The sequence below is a fragment of the Perognathus longimembris genome, chromosome 17, assembly GCF_023159225.1.
Source record: "Perognathus longimembris pacificus isolate PPM17 chromosome 17, ASM2315922v1, whole genome shotgun sequence".
In the NCBI taxonomy this organism is placed as follows: domain Eukaryota; kingdom Metazoa; phylum Chordata; class Mammalia; order Rodentia; family Heteromyidae; genus Perognathus; species Perognathus longimembris.
The window spans coordinates 24204166-24221618 of NC_063177.1; the positions used below are offsets into that span (position 1 = coordinate 24204166).

Here is a 17453-nt window from a genome sequence, read left to right on the forward strand (position 1 = left end):
ACAAACACAAACACACACACATATACACGACAGGAGAGAAGGGAGGGAAAGGACGTAAAAAGAACAAGGCTACAAAGAAAAAAAAATCACAGCAGATATTGCAATGTGTAGAATGTGCTACAATGAAGTGTCCAAACAGACAAATCCTCAGAGACAGAAAGGAGTTGATAGGGGCTGGCGAGAGAGGCAGTAAGGAGCAACTGCTAGGGGCATGCATTTCTTTGTGGGTTAAATAAAATGTTCTGGAACTAGGAGTCACTGTGGTCATGGTTGCACAATTCTGGCAATACTAAAAAAAAAAAAAATCACTGGCTCAGACACTTTAAGTGCGTAAATTGCATGGTAAGTGAATTACCTCTCAATAATGCTGTTAATAAGTGTGCTCCGAAGAAAATAAAACTGATTGATGGCTCATAACTTCATGGAATACTTACTATGAAAAGGAATTGATTCTGATGGAAGTAATTTCAGAAAACAGAAATGAAAAACGTTGGCAACCGGTTAACTGCCCTGCATTAAACAATGATCAAGAAATTACGTGGATTTGATAGGGCTTGATTTGGAAAATACTTACACAAAGAAAATTCACCAATGCAAGTCAGTTGCGATTTAAATGACTGTATTCACAACTATGCTTCTTGAATCAACAGGTCCTACCTGTCACCCATTCCTTGCCCTAGGGAAAGGTGGGTCTTGAGTATATTGAGTATATTGGGGATCTCAATCTGGAAGTCAACAGTGCTCACCTTGCTTGGCAAAGCGTTTCTTGCGTCTCATTTTGGCCTGGGGTCCAGCAAACAAGACACTGGTCCTCTCCCTCCAAGCTGCCTGACTGCCGGTGTCGGCCACCCCGCAGCGGGAACGTGTCATCTGGCGCAAAGTGGGCTCATCCAGCACACCGCTGACAGGGAGCTGTGCCACCCACTGGAACTCTCTGCCGGAAGGAATTGAAATAAAGGCTCACAGAGCCACAGGGGTGGGTAGCAGGGGAGAGAAGTGCATTCCACGGGGCATGGCCAGCCAGCCTTCCAGGAGGAGAGACAAGAAAGTGAGAACGTTGCAACCTGCACCCCTAAGTCCTCCACGTTCCTCCATCCTACCTGAGGGCATTGCTGAATCGAACGGAGGCTGGAGCTCTGGAAACCTTCTCATTGAGGTAACCATACTTCTCTAGGAAGGCCTGGGGGAGAGAGGAACATCAGCTCTTCCTACCACACAGCATCCTGTCCCCTGCCCTGGTATGCTAGTGGCCAAGGCACATACATCCTTCTCATGTACCATGATGGCCTGTAAACTATAGCAGAAACATGGCTTAGCGGTAGAGTGCTTGCCTAGCACGCATGAAGCCCTGGATTCAATTCCCCAGCACCACATACACAGAAAAAGCCAGAACTGGTGCTATGGCTCAAGAAGTAGAGTGCTAGTCTTGAGCAAAAAGAAGCCAGGGCCTGAGTCCCAAGCCTTAGGACTGGCAAAAAAAGAAAGAAAGAAAATAAGAAAAAACAAAAAAGAATTCCAGGATTCAGCCGGGCACTGGTGGCTCACACCTGTAACCCTAGTAACCCTAGCTACTCAGGAGCCTGAGGATCGTGGTTCAAAGCCAGCCCTGGCAGGAAAGTCCATGAGACTCTTATCTCCAGTTAACCACCAGAAAACTAGAAGTGGCTCTGCTAGCCTTGTGCTGGAGAGCTCAGGGACAGTGCCAGGCCCAGACATTAAGTGCCATGACTGACAAAAGAAAAAAAAAAGAATTCCAGGATTCAAGTCAAAAGGATCCAGTTCTAGGCCATTGTTGACTCACTTTCTGGATGGTCTCAGGCAAACTGCTCACACAATGCTTCTGAAGGCCTAGTTTTTTTTTTTTTTTCTGCCTGCCTGGGGCTTGAACTCAGGGCCAGGGCACTGTCCCTGAGCTTCTTTTGCTCAAGGCTAGTGCTCTACTACTTGAGCCACAGTGCCACTTTGGCTTTTTCTGTGTATGTGGTAGTGAGGAATCGAACCCAGGACTTCATGCATGCTAAGCAAGCACTCTACCACTAAGCCACATTCCCAGCCATGGCTTTCTTATCTTGAGGCATTATTAGATATCTAGCATGCATGCTGAACAGTTATGGGCTCTGGACTCAGGCTGGCCTACAGTTGAACTCCAGCAAGTATGTTCCTTCTAAACCACAGGTTTCTCCACCATAAAATGGACTTCATTAAGTACTCACTCTAACCACAATAGCAGTAATAAAGCACTTAACACAGCACCAATCACACAGGAAGAATTCCATACAGAGCAGCTATTAGATGTGTGATGTAAATACACACCATCCATATGTATCACATTTGCTCAGAAATAATCTCATCTCTGTAGATGATGCTCAGGTACTAATTGGGTGCTGTCAATCTGCCACAGCTGGGCAGAGAATCATCTCTCAAATTCTGGCTTGTTCCCAAACAACTCTTTCCACTCTCCCTACCCCATGCAAACATATTTAAGACCTTATGAGCACAAATGCACTTATCTTTAACCTTATCATTGATATAAAAAGTTGACTTTGTAGAAACGTGTGTTTTTTTTTTTTTCTTTTTTGTCAGTCATGGGGAGGCTTGAACTCAGGGCCCAGATGCTATCCTTGAGCATTTGTATTCAAGGCTAGTGCTCTACCACTTTGAGCTGTGGCACCAGTTTTCTGGTGGTTAATTGGAGATAAGAATCTCATGGACTTTGCTGCCCAGGCTGGCTTCAAATCATGATTCTCAGATCTCAGCCTCCTGAGTAGCTAGATGACAGGTGTGAGCCACCAGTACCCGGCAGAAATGTGTGGCTTTTTTTTTTTTTTTTTTTTTGCCAGTCCTGGGCCTTGCACTCAGGGCCTGAGCACTGTCCCTGGCTTCTTTTTGCTTAAGGCTAGCACTCTGCCACTTGAGCCACAGCGCCACTTCTGCCCGTTTTGTATATATGTGGTGCTGAGGAATGGAACGCAGGGCTTTGTATAGATGAGGCAAGCACTCTTGCCACTAAGCCATATTCCCAACCCCAGAAATGTGTATTTTTGAATTAGAAACCTAAACCTTCTTTTATTTGATTAAAGGAGGGCATGCATGAATAGCTAGAGACAGACAATGAAAATACTGGTAACAAGTAAACAGAAAAGAAAAATCAGTGCTCTGAAGAAGCTGGGTGACGGGACTGAGCAATCAGGAGGTCTAAGAGGGACACTTCTACCCAGGATCAATTATTAGACCTGTATCCTAAAGAATGACATGCATCCAGCTATGTAGTGAGATGGGGAAGGGCATTGCTGGCAGAGGAAACAGTACATGCAAAAGTCCTGATGCTGACCTGATCAAAGAACAGAAGGAGGGCTCATGTGGCTCCGTGGCTCACACGGATCCATGGCTCACGTCTGTAATCCTTACCTCAAAGCCTACTGAGACAGGAAAGCCGTGAGATTCTTCCCTCCAATTAACCAGAGAGAAGCTGGAAATGAGTGGTAGAGTGCCAGCCTTGAGTAAAAACAGTGAGGGGACAGCTTCCTGGCCTGATTTCAAGTCCCAGGGGTGTGAAGAAGGAGGGTAAAGAGAAGTTAGAGGGGCAGAAACGCAGGCTAGGGTAGGAAGTGCAGGTTTATTTCAGTCTTGCTGATGAATTCATTGTAGAGAATGCAAGAGAGAAGAATTCCAGATGGCTCCGAAGTTTGCTGTCTGAGGACACCTGAGGGGAGAGCAGGTGCAGCAGCCTGCTGTATCACCTTGTGATGTTGAAGCGATGCTGACTGTGAGATTAGAGCTCAAAGCAGCACCGTCTTTCAACATGGAGATAATGTAAATTCCCCTCCAAGGCAATCAGTATAATACAGCGAACATCTCATAGTCCAGGGATTTACACTGCTCTCCAAGTGAACAAGTTCTTTGAGAGAAAAATGGCTCAGTAGTGTCACTACTGTGGGGAGCTCATGCGCTTGAATTCCTGCTTGCCTGTCTCACTGATAAAGCCCCATAAATGTCACTTTGGGTAAAGGAAAAAAAGTTACCTCTACTGCTTAATTCTAATGAAGACACATGAACTTGCTTTTGATTTTTACCCCTCCTTGTTGTATTATCCAGACAGAAATAATTTTCAATCTTCCTTTACTCTAACCTTTTCTTCCCTCCCTCTCTCCTTTGCTTCTTTCCTTTCCCATCCCTTCCTTCCTCTTTCCCTCCCTCTCTGTTTTCTTTCAAGATCAATTGTCACTAGATATCCCAGCCTAACCACAAACTTGCTATGTAGGTTCTTCCTTTTTGTTGTTGTTGGTCATGGGACTTGAACTCAGGGCCTGGGCTCTGTCCCTGAGCTCTTTTGCTCAAGGCTAGTGCTCTACCACTTTGAGCCACAGCTCTGCTTCTGGTTTTTTTCAGTGACTAATTGGAGATAAGATCTCACAGGGACTTTTCTGCCTGGGCTGGCTTCAAACTGAGATCCTTAGATCCCAGCCTCTTGTGTAGGCAGGTGTGAGCCACTGGTGCCCAGCAAAGATCCTCCTTTAATGCTGGATTACATGCACACAACACCAAGTTTGCCTTCTTTGTTGTAAGTCTTAAAAGTAATTCCAATCAAAATTGCTGCCCCAAGGAAAACACATGGCTGGGAATGAAACTAGACACTAAGAGAGAAGACTGGCAAGTCCTTAAGTCATTGCATGTGTCCAGCCTCCTATTTGTGGATTTCATTTACATCCAGCTTCCACTGAAGGCTACTTTCATAAAATAAAGCTATTTTCCCTAAGGAGTTTCATTCTAGACAGCAGGACACTTTCCAAGTCTGTGTTGTTGTTTTTCTGTATTGATTTATTAGCATGTCATCAGCATTGTTTTCCTCTTCCCTTTTGTAAATGTACATTGCTTTCAGATGTATAATGGATTAAAGAGGATCCTGTGGCTTCAACAGAAAAATAACTTACTGCTCAAAAGAATGTGACCACATGGAATAGCCACAGGGCTGGAGATTGAGGATCTGTTCCCAATCCTGAGTCTGTTAGGTGGCTGGGAAAAAATTAATTGCCTACTCTGTGCCTTAGTTTGTTTTTTTTTTATCCCAGTGTAAGAGTAAGACACACTTCCCAGGATTCTCAAAGGATGAAATAAAGCAATGCACATCTAGAATAGGGCCTGGCAGAAAGTGTTCAATAGATATGCGATCTCATTCTTTACCTTGGAGGGAAAGTGAACTTTTGGTATGCAGCCTTTATTTTGTTTGTTTTGTTTTTTGGTGCTGGTCCTGGGGCTTGAACTTAAGACCTGGTGCTGTTCCTGAGCATTTTTTTTTAATCTCTCTCAAGACTAGCACTCTACCATTTGAGCCATAGCTCCACTTCCATCTTTTTGGTGGCTAGCTGGAGATAAGAATCTCATAGACTTTCTTGCCTAAGCTGGCTTCCAGCTGCAATCTTCAGATCTCAGCCTTCTGAGTAGCCAGGATTAGAGACAGGAATGAACAGGAAGTGTTTTTGAATAAAGCAGGGACAACTCTGTTTTCAATTCAGGAGCTATCGCCTGGTACCTGTCCCTGTTAGGCCAGGTACCTGTTCTCTTCCTAGCCTCTTCAGTTTCCCAGGAGAGAATGAACAGTGGGCTTTCTAGACAAGGCAGGGAATGAATATATCTCCTTTGAGTGAAGTTCTGTGGGACAAGTGACTTGGAAGGCACTAGGTTACAGGTCAAGCTGGCTGGTATAGCCCCGTTCCTCTCTCCACAACCCAGCCCAACCCTTATCGGAGCATTGGCTGGGGTCCTGGAACAGTGGAGCTTCGGGGGCAGTGAGGGCAGGAGGGTGGGGGAAAGTGGAAATTGGCGGCGTCTCCGGTTTCCTGGCTGGGCTGCAGCGGCCTCATATTCTCTGGCAGGCAAGGTAGGGTGGAGGCTGTTTTAAGTGCCATCAATGGGGCAGTGCTGACCTCTGGGACCCAGTGGTGGCCTGGCAGGGTGGAATTCCTAGTGAGCAGAATGAGCACCTCCCTGGGGGACCTGTTACCCAGAGGCATGGAAAGAATGAAAAAGGCATTTGAAATACTGCACAGTTTAGATGTCCGTAAGAGCACTTTAATCTTTTGATGGGGGAGTATCAGGATTTATGGACTCTCCAGCTATGAGGATGAATATGCACATATTAAACATTTTTAAACAGTCTGTAGGAAGGACCTTTGCTACTGTCAGTACTAAGCGTTCACTTTGTGAGGAGGCAGCAGAGTTAGACTCCCACTGACTCAACTCTTGACTGTGAGCCCACTTTCTGTCTCTCCCCATCCCTCTCTCTCTTTCTTTCCTTTTTATGTAGTGCTGAGGAATCGAACCTGGGGCTTCATGCATGGGAGGCAAGCACTCTACCATGAAGCTACATTCCCCAGCCCCTGTGAGCTCATTTTCTGTGGCTCAGTTTCCCCTTGCAAAAGTAAAATGAACACCCTACCCCACCCGTGGAAGGAAAAGGAGGGGTGTAGAGCATGAGCAGAGGTGGCCTCATGGTGGAGAAAGCACCGACAATGTGGAAGTAGGAGACAGTCCTACTTGCCGAGTCATTTCTCCCCTTGGCCTCTATCTCCTGAGGGCTTGTCCTGATGTCTTAGGAACTCTGAGTTGTGCCTAGGTCATCTTTTCGCTCCTTCACAGGGGCAGTGAGTGGGATGTTTCTCCTGCCTAGATGTTGAAGTTCACAGGGTTTTGTCTTCCCTGGTCTCCATCTTCCCTCTTTTCTGCAGAGCCCAAGGCTGTAAATGAACATAGACGGGCTGTGGCCCTTAGGTGACTCACTCTGTCCTGGTCTAAAAGCTTGTGCCAACAGGCTCACTCACTTGGGTACAGACGGAGCCGCTTTCCTGGGGAGTCACCTCTGAGAGTCTCTGGGAGTGGCAGAGGTGTTTAGGCAAATTGAAAACAGTTCTAAAAGACCAGCCAGAAGGTGGGACTGCCACTCTGGTGGCTCCAGTCCTGCCTCTGTCCTGACTTGTCATGAGAGGCTGTGCACAGTCTGGGGAAGGGCCATTTATGAGCAGGGTATGACCAACAGTGAGGTGTACCAGGATGAATCCTAGGGCTGAATCAGGAGCTCAGAGTCATGGGACTGGCAGGGCAAGAGCCACTGGACAGAGGGGCTTGAGTTTTATTCCTGATGTTGTTACTCTGTGTCCTGAGGTATAAGCTCTCTCAGCCTTAGGATCCTCTTCCCTAAAATGTGACCATTGGATGAAGGCCCTAAAATATATTCCAACGTTATCAATTATGGTAGCTCACGTATGTATCTGACTAGCTGTGTCACCCTCCCTGTTTCCCAATGCAAAAATCAAGGTTTTCTCACAGAAGCATTATAAACATTCAGTAATATAAACATTCAGTAAGAACGCTCTGGGAACCAGGTGCCCATGGCTCATGCCTGTAATTCGCAACTCGGGAGGCTGAGATTGGAGGATATGGTTCAAAGCCAGCTTGGTCAGGAAAGGCTGAGGCATGGCTCAGCAGTAGAGTACCTGTCTAGCAAGTTGTAGGCCTTGAGCTCAGACCCAAACATTATTGGGGGGAAAAAAGTGACTTTTTGGCTGGGTGTGGTGGCACATGCTTATAATTCTAGTTATTTGGGGAGGGGCAGAAGCAGGAGGATCTCAAGTTCAAGGCCAGTCTGGGCAAGGTTAGTAAGACTCAAAAAACAAAAACAGGTGGTAGAGTGCTAGCTTTGAGCTGAAGAGCTCAGGGACAGTGTCCAGGCCCAGAGTACAAGCCCCACAACTGACCAAAAAAACCCACAAAAAAAACCAAAAAGCAAAAACAAAACAAACAAACAAACAAAAAACCCCACCAACAAAAGAGGAAAAGACTAGGGGCATAGGACAACTAGTAAGCAATTTCCTGGCATGTTTGAGGCCCTGGCTTTGAACCCTAATACCACGTGTGTGGAGTGTGTGTGTGTGTGTGTGTGTGTGTGTGTGTGTGTTTAGTCACAGAGCTTTATCACTAGAAACTATGTTTGGTAGATGGTTGTAGAACTCAGGCCCCTGCTATCCTCTACATCCAAGAATGTCAGCAGCAGCTAGAATGAAGCCAAGAATGAAAAGATCTCATACTTGCAAACTTAATGCCGGGACCATGTTGCTTTCCCTATAATGTAGTCCATTTTATATTCTATTTTGTCATTATTTTTGTCTCATAGTGGCACTGTCAGTTTTGCTTATCATGTTAGCATTTCAAACAGTCAAGATGCCAGGGCTGATAGCTGGCATTCTGCCTTGACACGTTCTATACATAAAGACATTTGCCAGTAATCAGGAACACCACAAGCCCTTGACAGATGTAGCGACATTTAAAGATGGCCTCCTTTCTTTTCAACTTCACAATTGCCTTGCAAGTGGCATATCCAGGACAGGTGGTGTTAGCTTCTTTTTTTTTTTTTTGTTAGCTCCATTTTATTTTTATTTATTTATTTTTATTGTTTATCATTTTCTTCATATTTTTTTCAAATTTTTATCAAACTGATGTACAGAGAGGTTACAGTTTCATATGTTAGGCATTGGACACATTTCTTGTACTGTTTGTTACCTTGTCCCTCATACCCCCCTTCCTCCTCCCCCTTTCCCTTTCCCCCCATGAGGTGTTCAGTTCACTTACACCAAACAGTTTTGCAAGTATTGCTTTTGTAGTTGTTTGTCTTTTTTTACCCTGTGTCTCTCAAATTTTGGTATTCCCTTTCAATTTCCTAGTTCTAATACCAGTATACACGGTTTCCAATATACTCAGATAAGATTACAGAGATAGTGTAGGTACAACCACAGGAAGGTGATACAAGAACATCATCAATAATAGAAGCTACAGATACACATGGGACGTTGAAAGTAGTTACAACTGTGATATAACAATCGTTTCCATAACATGGAGTTCATTTCACTTAGCATCATCTTATGTGATCATAAGGGTATAGCTATTGGGCTCTTGTGATCCTCTGCTATGACTTACCTAAACCTGTACTAATTATTCCCAATAAGAGAGACCATAGAGTCCATGTTTCTTTGGGTCTGGCTCACTTCACTTAGTATAATTTTTTCCAAGTCCTTCCATTTCCTTACAAATGGGTGTTAGCTCCATTTTAAAGATAAAAACATTTAGTTCCAGGGGAGGACAGGGTCTTGTTGAAGTGATCCTGGTGATTGATGGACTCAATACTTGAATCCAGAGCCTCAGACATTACCCGAGGGCATTTTGCTTCACTTCAGAACAAGATTTTTTTTTTTTTGCCAGTCCTGGGGCTTGGACTCAGGGCCTGAGCACTGTCCCTGGCTTCTTTTTGCTCAAGGCTAGCACTCTGCCACTTGAGCCACATTGCCACTTCTGGCCGTTTTCTGTATATGTGGTGCTGGGGCCTCATGTATACGAGGCAAGCACTCTTGCCACTAGGCCATATCCCCAGCTCCTCACTTCAGAACAAGTGACTGAGGCTTTCACATTGACTGAGAGGGGCCAAATTGCTCTCCTCAAAAAGGAACAGATTCTCAACTAAGAAGAAGGGAAGGCTGGGATGGTTCTGTCTGTGTTGACTCCTTCTCTGAAGGAGGTCTTGGAGAAGAGTGAAGGAGAAGCTCCAGACAGTGGACAGCTTGGCTTTTAAATATAGGCAAGGATCACATTCCCACCACACCCAAGCATGGTGTCTGGCAAACGACAGGTTCCTAACTGGCCAGAAACAAGATATTCCAAAAGGCCAGCCTCTGCTTCCATGAGACTTTGCTTTCTTTCACTCCTGGCTTCTGGAGGCCAGAGAAGCTCTTAGTTCAGTGAGATCAGCTCAGCAACTTTCTACCTCTGGACTCCCACCTACTCCTTCTTTTATTTTTCCCTAGCCTCATGTTCCCAAAGTTCTGACCGGCTGTGTCCAAACCCTTTACTAGATTCCATTCCATCTTTCATTTCCTGTACTTAGGAAGATGTAAATATACAATCTTTCCTTTTTTCCCCTTCTTCCTTTCTCCCTTCCTCCCTTGCTTCCTGAACTCGAGTTTCAACTCAGGGCCTTGAGTTTTGTCCCAGCTAGCCTTGGACTATGATCCTATAGCTAGGATTACAGAGGTGTACAAACATGCCCAGTTTTATTTGTTGAGATGGGGGTCTGAACATAAGCCACCACACCCAGGGGCCAAGTTATTATACTTTTTTTTTTTTTTGGCCAGTCCTGGGGCTTGGACTCAGGGCCTGAGCACTGTCCCTGGCTTCTTTTTGCTCAAGGCTAGCACTCTGCCACTTGAGCCACAGCGCCACTTCTGGCCATTTTCTGTATATGTGGTGCTGGGGAATCGAACCCAGGGCCTCATGTATATGAGGCAAGCACTCTTGCCACTAGGCCATATCCCCGGCCCCTTATTATACTTTTTCTAATGCAAAGCAACCATATTTTATGGTATATGGACCTCACTAAGCAATGGAGCTAAGTTTAGGGCACCAAATAATGCTCCAAGATTGAGGTCAGGTAGCAGCACTAAGCTGACTCTCCCTGCTATGTTCCTGCTTCTATTACCCAGCTCTTGCCAGATTTCATGATTTTCAAACTGGCTTGACAAATGCTTTTCCACCAATTTGTGTTCCTCTGGGACTCTTTGGAGACTCTTCTGTGCTTCTATTCACCCCATACTCATGAGTCACTACGCTGAGCTCTTGGGAATGGCTTCCACACCCCTGGCTTCTGGGTTTCTGACTCACAAGTCAAATGAATGGCTCCAAGGTAGGAGAAAGACACTGCATGGGGTGGGGGGGGGGTTACTCCACTGAAGCACTGACAATGTACAACAACAAAGTGTCGCCTCATACTAGAAATAGTTATGTGGTAGATCCCTGAGCAGAAGGATAGACCTGGAACCATTGCCTGGTTGTTCTAAAGAAGGGCCAGGCAGGGCTGGGAATGTGGCTTAGTGGTAGAGTGCTTGCCTAGCATGCCTGAAGCCCTGGGTTCAATTCCTCAGTATCACATCAACAGAAAAAGCCAGAAGTAGCACTGTGGCTCTTGTGGTAGAGTGCTAGCCTTGAGGAAAATAAGCTCAAGGACAATGCCTGGGCGAGGAGGGGGAGGAGGAGGAGGAGGGGGAGGGGGAGGGGGAGGGGGAGGGGGAGGGGGAGGGGGAGGGGGAGGGGGAGGGGGAGGGGGAGGAGCCAGGCAAAGCCAATGATAATGATGGATAGATTGCTTGGGACAGGCTGGTGGCTGAAGCATAGAATAAAGTCTGGCTGAGAATGGGGGCTGGGGGAGGGAGCAGGGCAATGATGTCATTTATTAACTCTCAATCTTGCAACTCAACAGTGGATGCTTTTCCTACTTCTGAGTATTGTGAACAGCTCTAGTTTTCCCAAGTAGACAACAATGAGCTTGTTCATAACAGCTTTGTAAGCAGAAAATCTCCTCCCAGGCAAAGCCCACTCTGGAAAACCCTCAGCTTTTATTGTTGTGCACACAAGGGACCTGTAGAGCCATGCACACAGGATGTGGGGAAACACAACAAACACTTGGGAACACAGAACACAACCAGCCAGCCAGACATGGCTGGGTGTGGTGACACATGTCTGTAATCTCAAAACACTGAGGCAGTAGAATTTGAGGTCAGACTGGACGACATAGCAAGACCCTGTCTGAAAAACAAAACAAAACAAAAACTAAACCAAAAACAAGCAAAAAGAAACACATAACCTAGCTACACAGGCTAATATGTGTGTGCATATAGGAATGTGTTTGTGTAGGAATACAGCACATCAAAGCCAAAGTTAGAGAATCTTAGAGATCAGGAAGTTTAGTCCTCTTATTTTACAAAAGAGAAGCTATAGCGAGAAAAGTGAGGGGAAAAACTAGTGTATTATCACACAGCTTGCTTTTATTCTTTCTTTCCTTCTATGCCTTTTGAGTTTAACATGTACCTGTACTCTTTATAGCTGTTTGTTTTTTTCCTGTGCCAGTAATGGGGCTTAAATGCTGAACTAGGGTGCTCTCCTTTGTTTTTTTTTTTCTTTCTCTCAATGTTAGTGCTACAGCACTTGAGCCACACCAACAGTTCCAGTGTTTGGCTGGTTAATTGGAGCTAAGAGTCTCATGGATTTATTTGTTTGCCATGGTCATGACTTCAAACTGAGATCCTCAGATCTCAGCCTCCTGAGACGTTAGTATTACAGGAGTGAGCCGCTGGTGCTTGATTCTAGCTTCCTTAAAGTGAATGTTTAGGTCACTGATCTAAAATCTTTCTCTTTTCCATGATAGGCATTTAAAAGTGTAAATTTCACTCCATGCTATATCAGCTGTGATATGTAACCATAAAATGCTGTTATTCAGTTTCAAATATATTTTTAGTTTCTCTTGTGATTTCATCGCTCATAGTTAATTTAATTTCCAAATATTTGGGGCTTTGCTTGATATTTTATCATTACTGATTTCTAATTTAGTTCTGCTTTAGGCAGAGAACATAATCTGCCAGATTTTTACTTTTGAAATGTATTCAGACTTCTTTTATAGCCAGCATATGGCCTGTCTTTGTAGATTATTCACATATACGTAGAAAGAATGTGTATTCTGTATTTCTGGAGTATAATTTTCTGCCAATATACATTGGTCAAGATGGTTGACAATGTTGCTCAAGTCTTTTGCATGCTTACTGATTGTGTGTGTGTGTGTGTGTGTGAGTGTGTATTGTGTGTGATTCTGGGGATCAAACACAGAGCCTCCTGTATGGTAGGCAAATATTCTTCCCATTGAACTACAATTCCAGGCTGGTTTTTTTTTTTTTTTTTTTTTTGGCCAGTCCTGGGCCTTGGACTCAGGGCCTGAGCACTGTCCCTGGCTTCTTCCCGCTCAAGGCTAGCACTCTGCCACTTGAGCCACAGCGCCGCTTCTGGCCGTTTTCTGCATATGTGGTGCTGGGGAATCGAACCTAGGGCCTCGTGTATCCGAGGCAGGCACTCTTGCCACTAGGCTATATCCCCAGCCCCCCAGGCTGATTTAAAAAAAAAAAATCTTCTTGTTTTGCTTATTATTGGGAGAGGAGTGTTAAAATGTCCAACTATCCTTTCAGAAAGGACTACATTGGTATAATTTCATTTATATGGAATTTCCAGGATACATAGCTCTACAGAGGCTGAAAGGCATTATCAAAACTCTGTTTTAATTGGTGTGTGGGTTTGTGTGTGTGTGTGTATGTGTGTGACTTCCTTAATCTATCTAAGCACATCCTTAACCTATTTTAGTCGACTTAGAGTTAATATTACAACCATATAACAGCCCTTTACACTTCCCACATGACATATCCCATTTCCTACTCTCCATCTAACACTTGCATTTCACTAATGCATTAATCCACCTCAGTAGAATTCCATTTTCCTGCCTCCATCCCATGTTGCTGTTGTAACTTTTGCATGTGTTATGGAAGTGCAATTCATAATGTTATTTTAAAGCAGTTAGTTGTCTTTTTGTGTTTTTTATTTTTTTATTTTTTGCTAGTCCTGGGCCTTGGACTCAGGGCCTGAGCACTGTCCCTGGCTTCTTTTTGCTCAAGGCTAGCACTCTACCACTTGAGCCACAGTGCCACTTCTGGCCATTTTCTATATATGTGGTTCTGAGGAATGGAACTCAGGCCTTCGTGTATACAGGCAAGTATTCTTGCCACTAGGCCATATTCCCAGCCCCAGTTAGTTGTATTTTAAGAAAATTATTGCAGGAGAAAAAAAGCATTTATGTCCACCCATTTGTTAAAGCAGGTCTTATCCTGAGGTCAGAGTCCTTAACCTTGAGTTATGGTATCTTTAGGGTTTCACATAGATGCCAGGGGTGTTTAAAGTTTTGTGATTTGTTCCTCCCCCCCCACCCCATTTTGGCTAGACTATACCTCCCACACCATCTGGAATTCATTAATTCCTAAAATCTTTTTTGCCAGTCCTGGGGCTTGAACTCAAGGCCTGGGCACTGTCCCTGAGCTTCTTTTGCTCAAGGCTAGCTCTCTACCACTTGAGCCACAGAGCCACTTTGGGCTTTTTCTGCTTATGTGGTACTGAGGAATTGAACCCAGGGCTTCATGCATGCTAGGCAAGCACTCCACCACTAAGCCACATTCCCAGTCTACAATTTTTTTTTAAGACATTCTTTGGGATGTAACAGCTGTTCTTTGGTAGGCCTCACAGTTTCACTCTACACAGTCCAGCGTGGTCCACAGGCAAGGACCTGCATCCAACCAAAGTCTTTAGGGGCATGCACACCCTTCAGTGTACTTCCTACTCTGTGATGTTGCCTCACAGAGGCCAGCTGCTTCAATAGCCCTGACCTCTGGCCTTTGCCACCCAGGCTCTGCCTGGGGTCTAGTTCCTCTCACTGCATTTAGGGCATATTCCTGGAGGCAAGAACTAAAGTGAGGTTCTGGTTCACCCTGTGAGCATCCCTTTTGAGATGATTATATTTCCTGAAAAGGATGCATGACATTTCCCACAGTAGACTTCAATCTTTCTCCTCCTAAGTGTGGTCTATATGTTCCCTCCCCCTGGAACTTGGGCTGGGCTTCAGATTGCTTTAGCCAATAGAACGCAGCTGAAGTTGATAGAGTGCAACTTTCAAGTGTAGGTCATAAAAAGAATGCAATCTCAGTCTGTGTGTGTGTGTGTGTGTGTGTGTGTGTGTGTGTGTGTAAACATTCACCCTCAGGAGCTAGCCACATGTTGTGGGGAAGCTCAAAACATCACACAGGAGAGATCCTTTGCGTAGGCCTATGTGGAGAAGACCAGAGCTCTCAGCTCACAGCCAGCATCAACTGTCAGCTATCAGAGCAAGAAACCTCTAGTTGAGCCCATCCCTTGACAATGCAGGGCAGAGACAAGCTGCCTTGAGGTGTCCTGGTTGAAATTCTGGCCCACAATATGCATGAACTTAATAAAGGGTAATTTTACTTCACTAGTTTTTTTGTTGTTGTTTTTAACTTTTTTAACAGGTACTGAGGCTTCAACTTGGAGCCTAGGCACTGTTCTTTAGCTTTTTCACTTAAAGCAGGAGCTTTACCACTTAAACTACAGCTGCACTTCTGACTCTTCAGTGTTTATTTGGAGATAAGTCTCAGACTTTTCTGCTCAGGCTGGCTTTGAACAGTGATCCTCAAGTCTTAGCCTCTTGAATAGCTAGGATTACAGGCATGAGCCATCAGCACCTGGGAGTCATTCATAATGTAGCTGTAATAACCACACCACCCTCCCTAGGAGTGGTAGCCCTACGCTTCCTGTTGTCCATTGCTGACAATAGCTGCCTTGCATATTCGGTCTTGGGTTACTGTTGCGGAAGTAATCATCTCCAAACCAGGGCTTTCACCTGAGGTGCTGTTCTCTCAAATAATGATAAGGATAATGATAAGATCACCAACAATACTGAGAGCAGCTTTCTTCTAGAGACTGCTTTCAATGTACTCAGTTCTAGGCTGAGCATTTTACACACATTAACTCCATGAAAGCAAACAACAGTCTTAGGAAGTAGGTATGATTAACCTCCACTGGTTAAATGACTTACTCTGGTCCTAGGCAGGTATGGAAGCCCATGCAACTAGCCATATACAGAAACACTGATACATGCAAAATTTGCATACACACGTGCATCAATTGGCATACAGAGACACTTATATGCCCATTATACATTTCCAGATTGTGCTTTTAAAATATTTCTCATGCTCAGAGCTAAAAGTCTCCCCTTCCCCCACCCAATTTTGTTTTATTTGTTGTTAAATAGACTGAAAGGAACTCAGTCTGCTAGATATTAAGTTTCCAAATTCTCCTCACGATGAAATTCTCTCCATCTGGGGCCACCACAGGCACAGGCGGCAGTGATAATGGTCTCTGTTCCCTTGCCAAGGATTGCCTGGGACCACACGAGGGAGAGATGGGAGTGGGACTCTTTAACAAGACTTGGCTTGGTAGATGAAATTTTCTCCTGGGACCTTGGGACTCTGCAACTTGATGTTGTAAGAGCTTAAATTCATAAAGACAAAGTGAACTCTTGAATATGCAAACATGGAGAGCACAGAGCAAAGGGGGGGGGGGGTCCGCTTAGAAGGGGAGAGGTTGAAGGAGTTGGAGAAAGATCTCTTGTGGAAGCAAGGTCATTTCCAAATATTCCACAGCAGCGGTGGAAGCCGGGAGATGGCAGGAAATCCAAAGAGGGCCCTCTTCATTTTACAGGGTTCCCCAATTCACCTTGACCCCCTCAAGAGAAGGAGGACTAGGGAAGGTATGGAGACAGATCCCTGTCCTATTCTTGGGAAAAGACAGGAACCTAGAGATGCTGCTTTGGGAAAGAAGAGCTGCTGCTGCTATTTATGATCACCTTTGCCTAGAAAACAGACGCCTCATATGAATCCCACCCCTAACCTCGCAGCAAATTACCCGGCTCAGGGATGATGGAGTCCACTGTAGGAAAGTCAAGAGGGGGATCTTTTGAGCCTCAGCTACCCTCCCTGTCTCTTATCTCGTTTAGTTTCAGGGTACTGTTGTAAGCTCCCAATAAACACCTCTACAGACGCTTCCTATTCTCCCTCACTTTATGCAAGTGGAATAGTTGACAGCTTGAACTGCTCTAAGCAGTTTGAGCAGCTTGCTCCTGCCCAGGGCAGCTCAGGCCAGAAAGCCAGGACTGGCTCCTGAATTCAGGCTGGTCCATCTCACTAATCTGGGGCTCCTCCATGGCGCAGTGGGCTTCGGATGGATGAGACTCGGGGTTTCCCCGGACTAGGCGATAAGGCTGAGAGTGCCCGTTCATGTCTTATCTGTCCCACCCCATGCCGATCTCTGCCGGATGATCCGCTAGCCTGTGTGGTTCCACCCAGCCCTCGCCCAGGAACTCTTTGTGTTTCCAAGCGTGAAGAGGACAGCGAGAAAGGAACGCAGTTCGTGGTCTCGGGTGGATCGGCCAGGTGGCCCCACTGCCAAGTTCAGGCGAGTCACACACACACACACACACACACACAACCACACGTGTACCTCCGCCTCCTGGCGCAGTTACACACACACACACACACACACACACACACACGTACCTCCGCCTCCTGGCGCAGCTCCGGGGCTCCGCGCTCCGCAGGCTCCGCGGCGTCCCGAGCGCCCCACAGCAGCAGCGCCAGGGCGCGCAGCAGGAAGCCGCCGTGCGCCACCATGGCGCGGCCGCTTCAGCTGCGGGGGGCCCCGCGGGCGCTCAGCGGTGGCCGCGATCGGGGTGCACCATGCACACCGGCTCTGCGCCACCCTGTGCGGACGCGGAAGGCCCGGGGTGGAGGTGGGAGTGGAGGGTCCGCCCGAGCCCCGGCTCCACCGCGCTGGGTCGCCGCCGCGACTGCCAGAGGCCGTCCAGTCCCCGCAGTGCCTGCCCACGGGTCCGCCGGCCAGAGGACCGAGGGGCGAAGGGAGGGAAGAGGGGCGGGAGTGCCAAGCCCGGGCCCCACCCACCCCGCTCCGCACTGGAA

At 46.2% G+C, this 17453-nt stretch overlaps 1 protein-coding gene across 3 annotated transcripts in view; it reads right to left on the reverse strand.

Moving 5' to 3' along the window:
* Mmp28 (matrix metallopeptidase 28) overlaps window positions 1–17302 on the reverse strand; it is a 27398-nt gene extending 10096 nt beyond the window's left edge. For all 3 annotated transcript variants that reach the window (XM_048366341.1, XM_048366343.1, XM_048366342.1), the window contains exons 1-3: window positions 17034–17302; window positions 1101–1180; window positions 747–934 (exon numbers count right to left, since the gene is read on the reverse strand). In XM_048366341.1, coding sequence (XP_048222298.1) covers window positions 747–934; window positions 1101–1180; window positions 17034–17147 — 382 coding nt within the window. In that variant the 5' untranslated portion in view covers window positions 17148–17302. The remainder of the gene's footprint in view (window positions 1–746; window positions 935–1100; window positions 1181–17033) is intronic.
* Window positions 17303–17453: the final 151 nt, after the last annotated feature.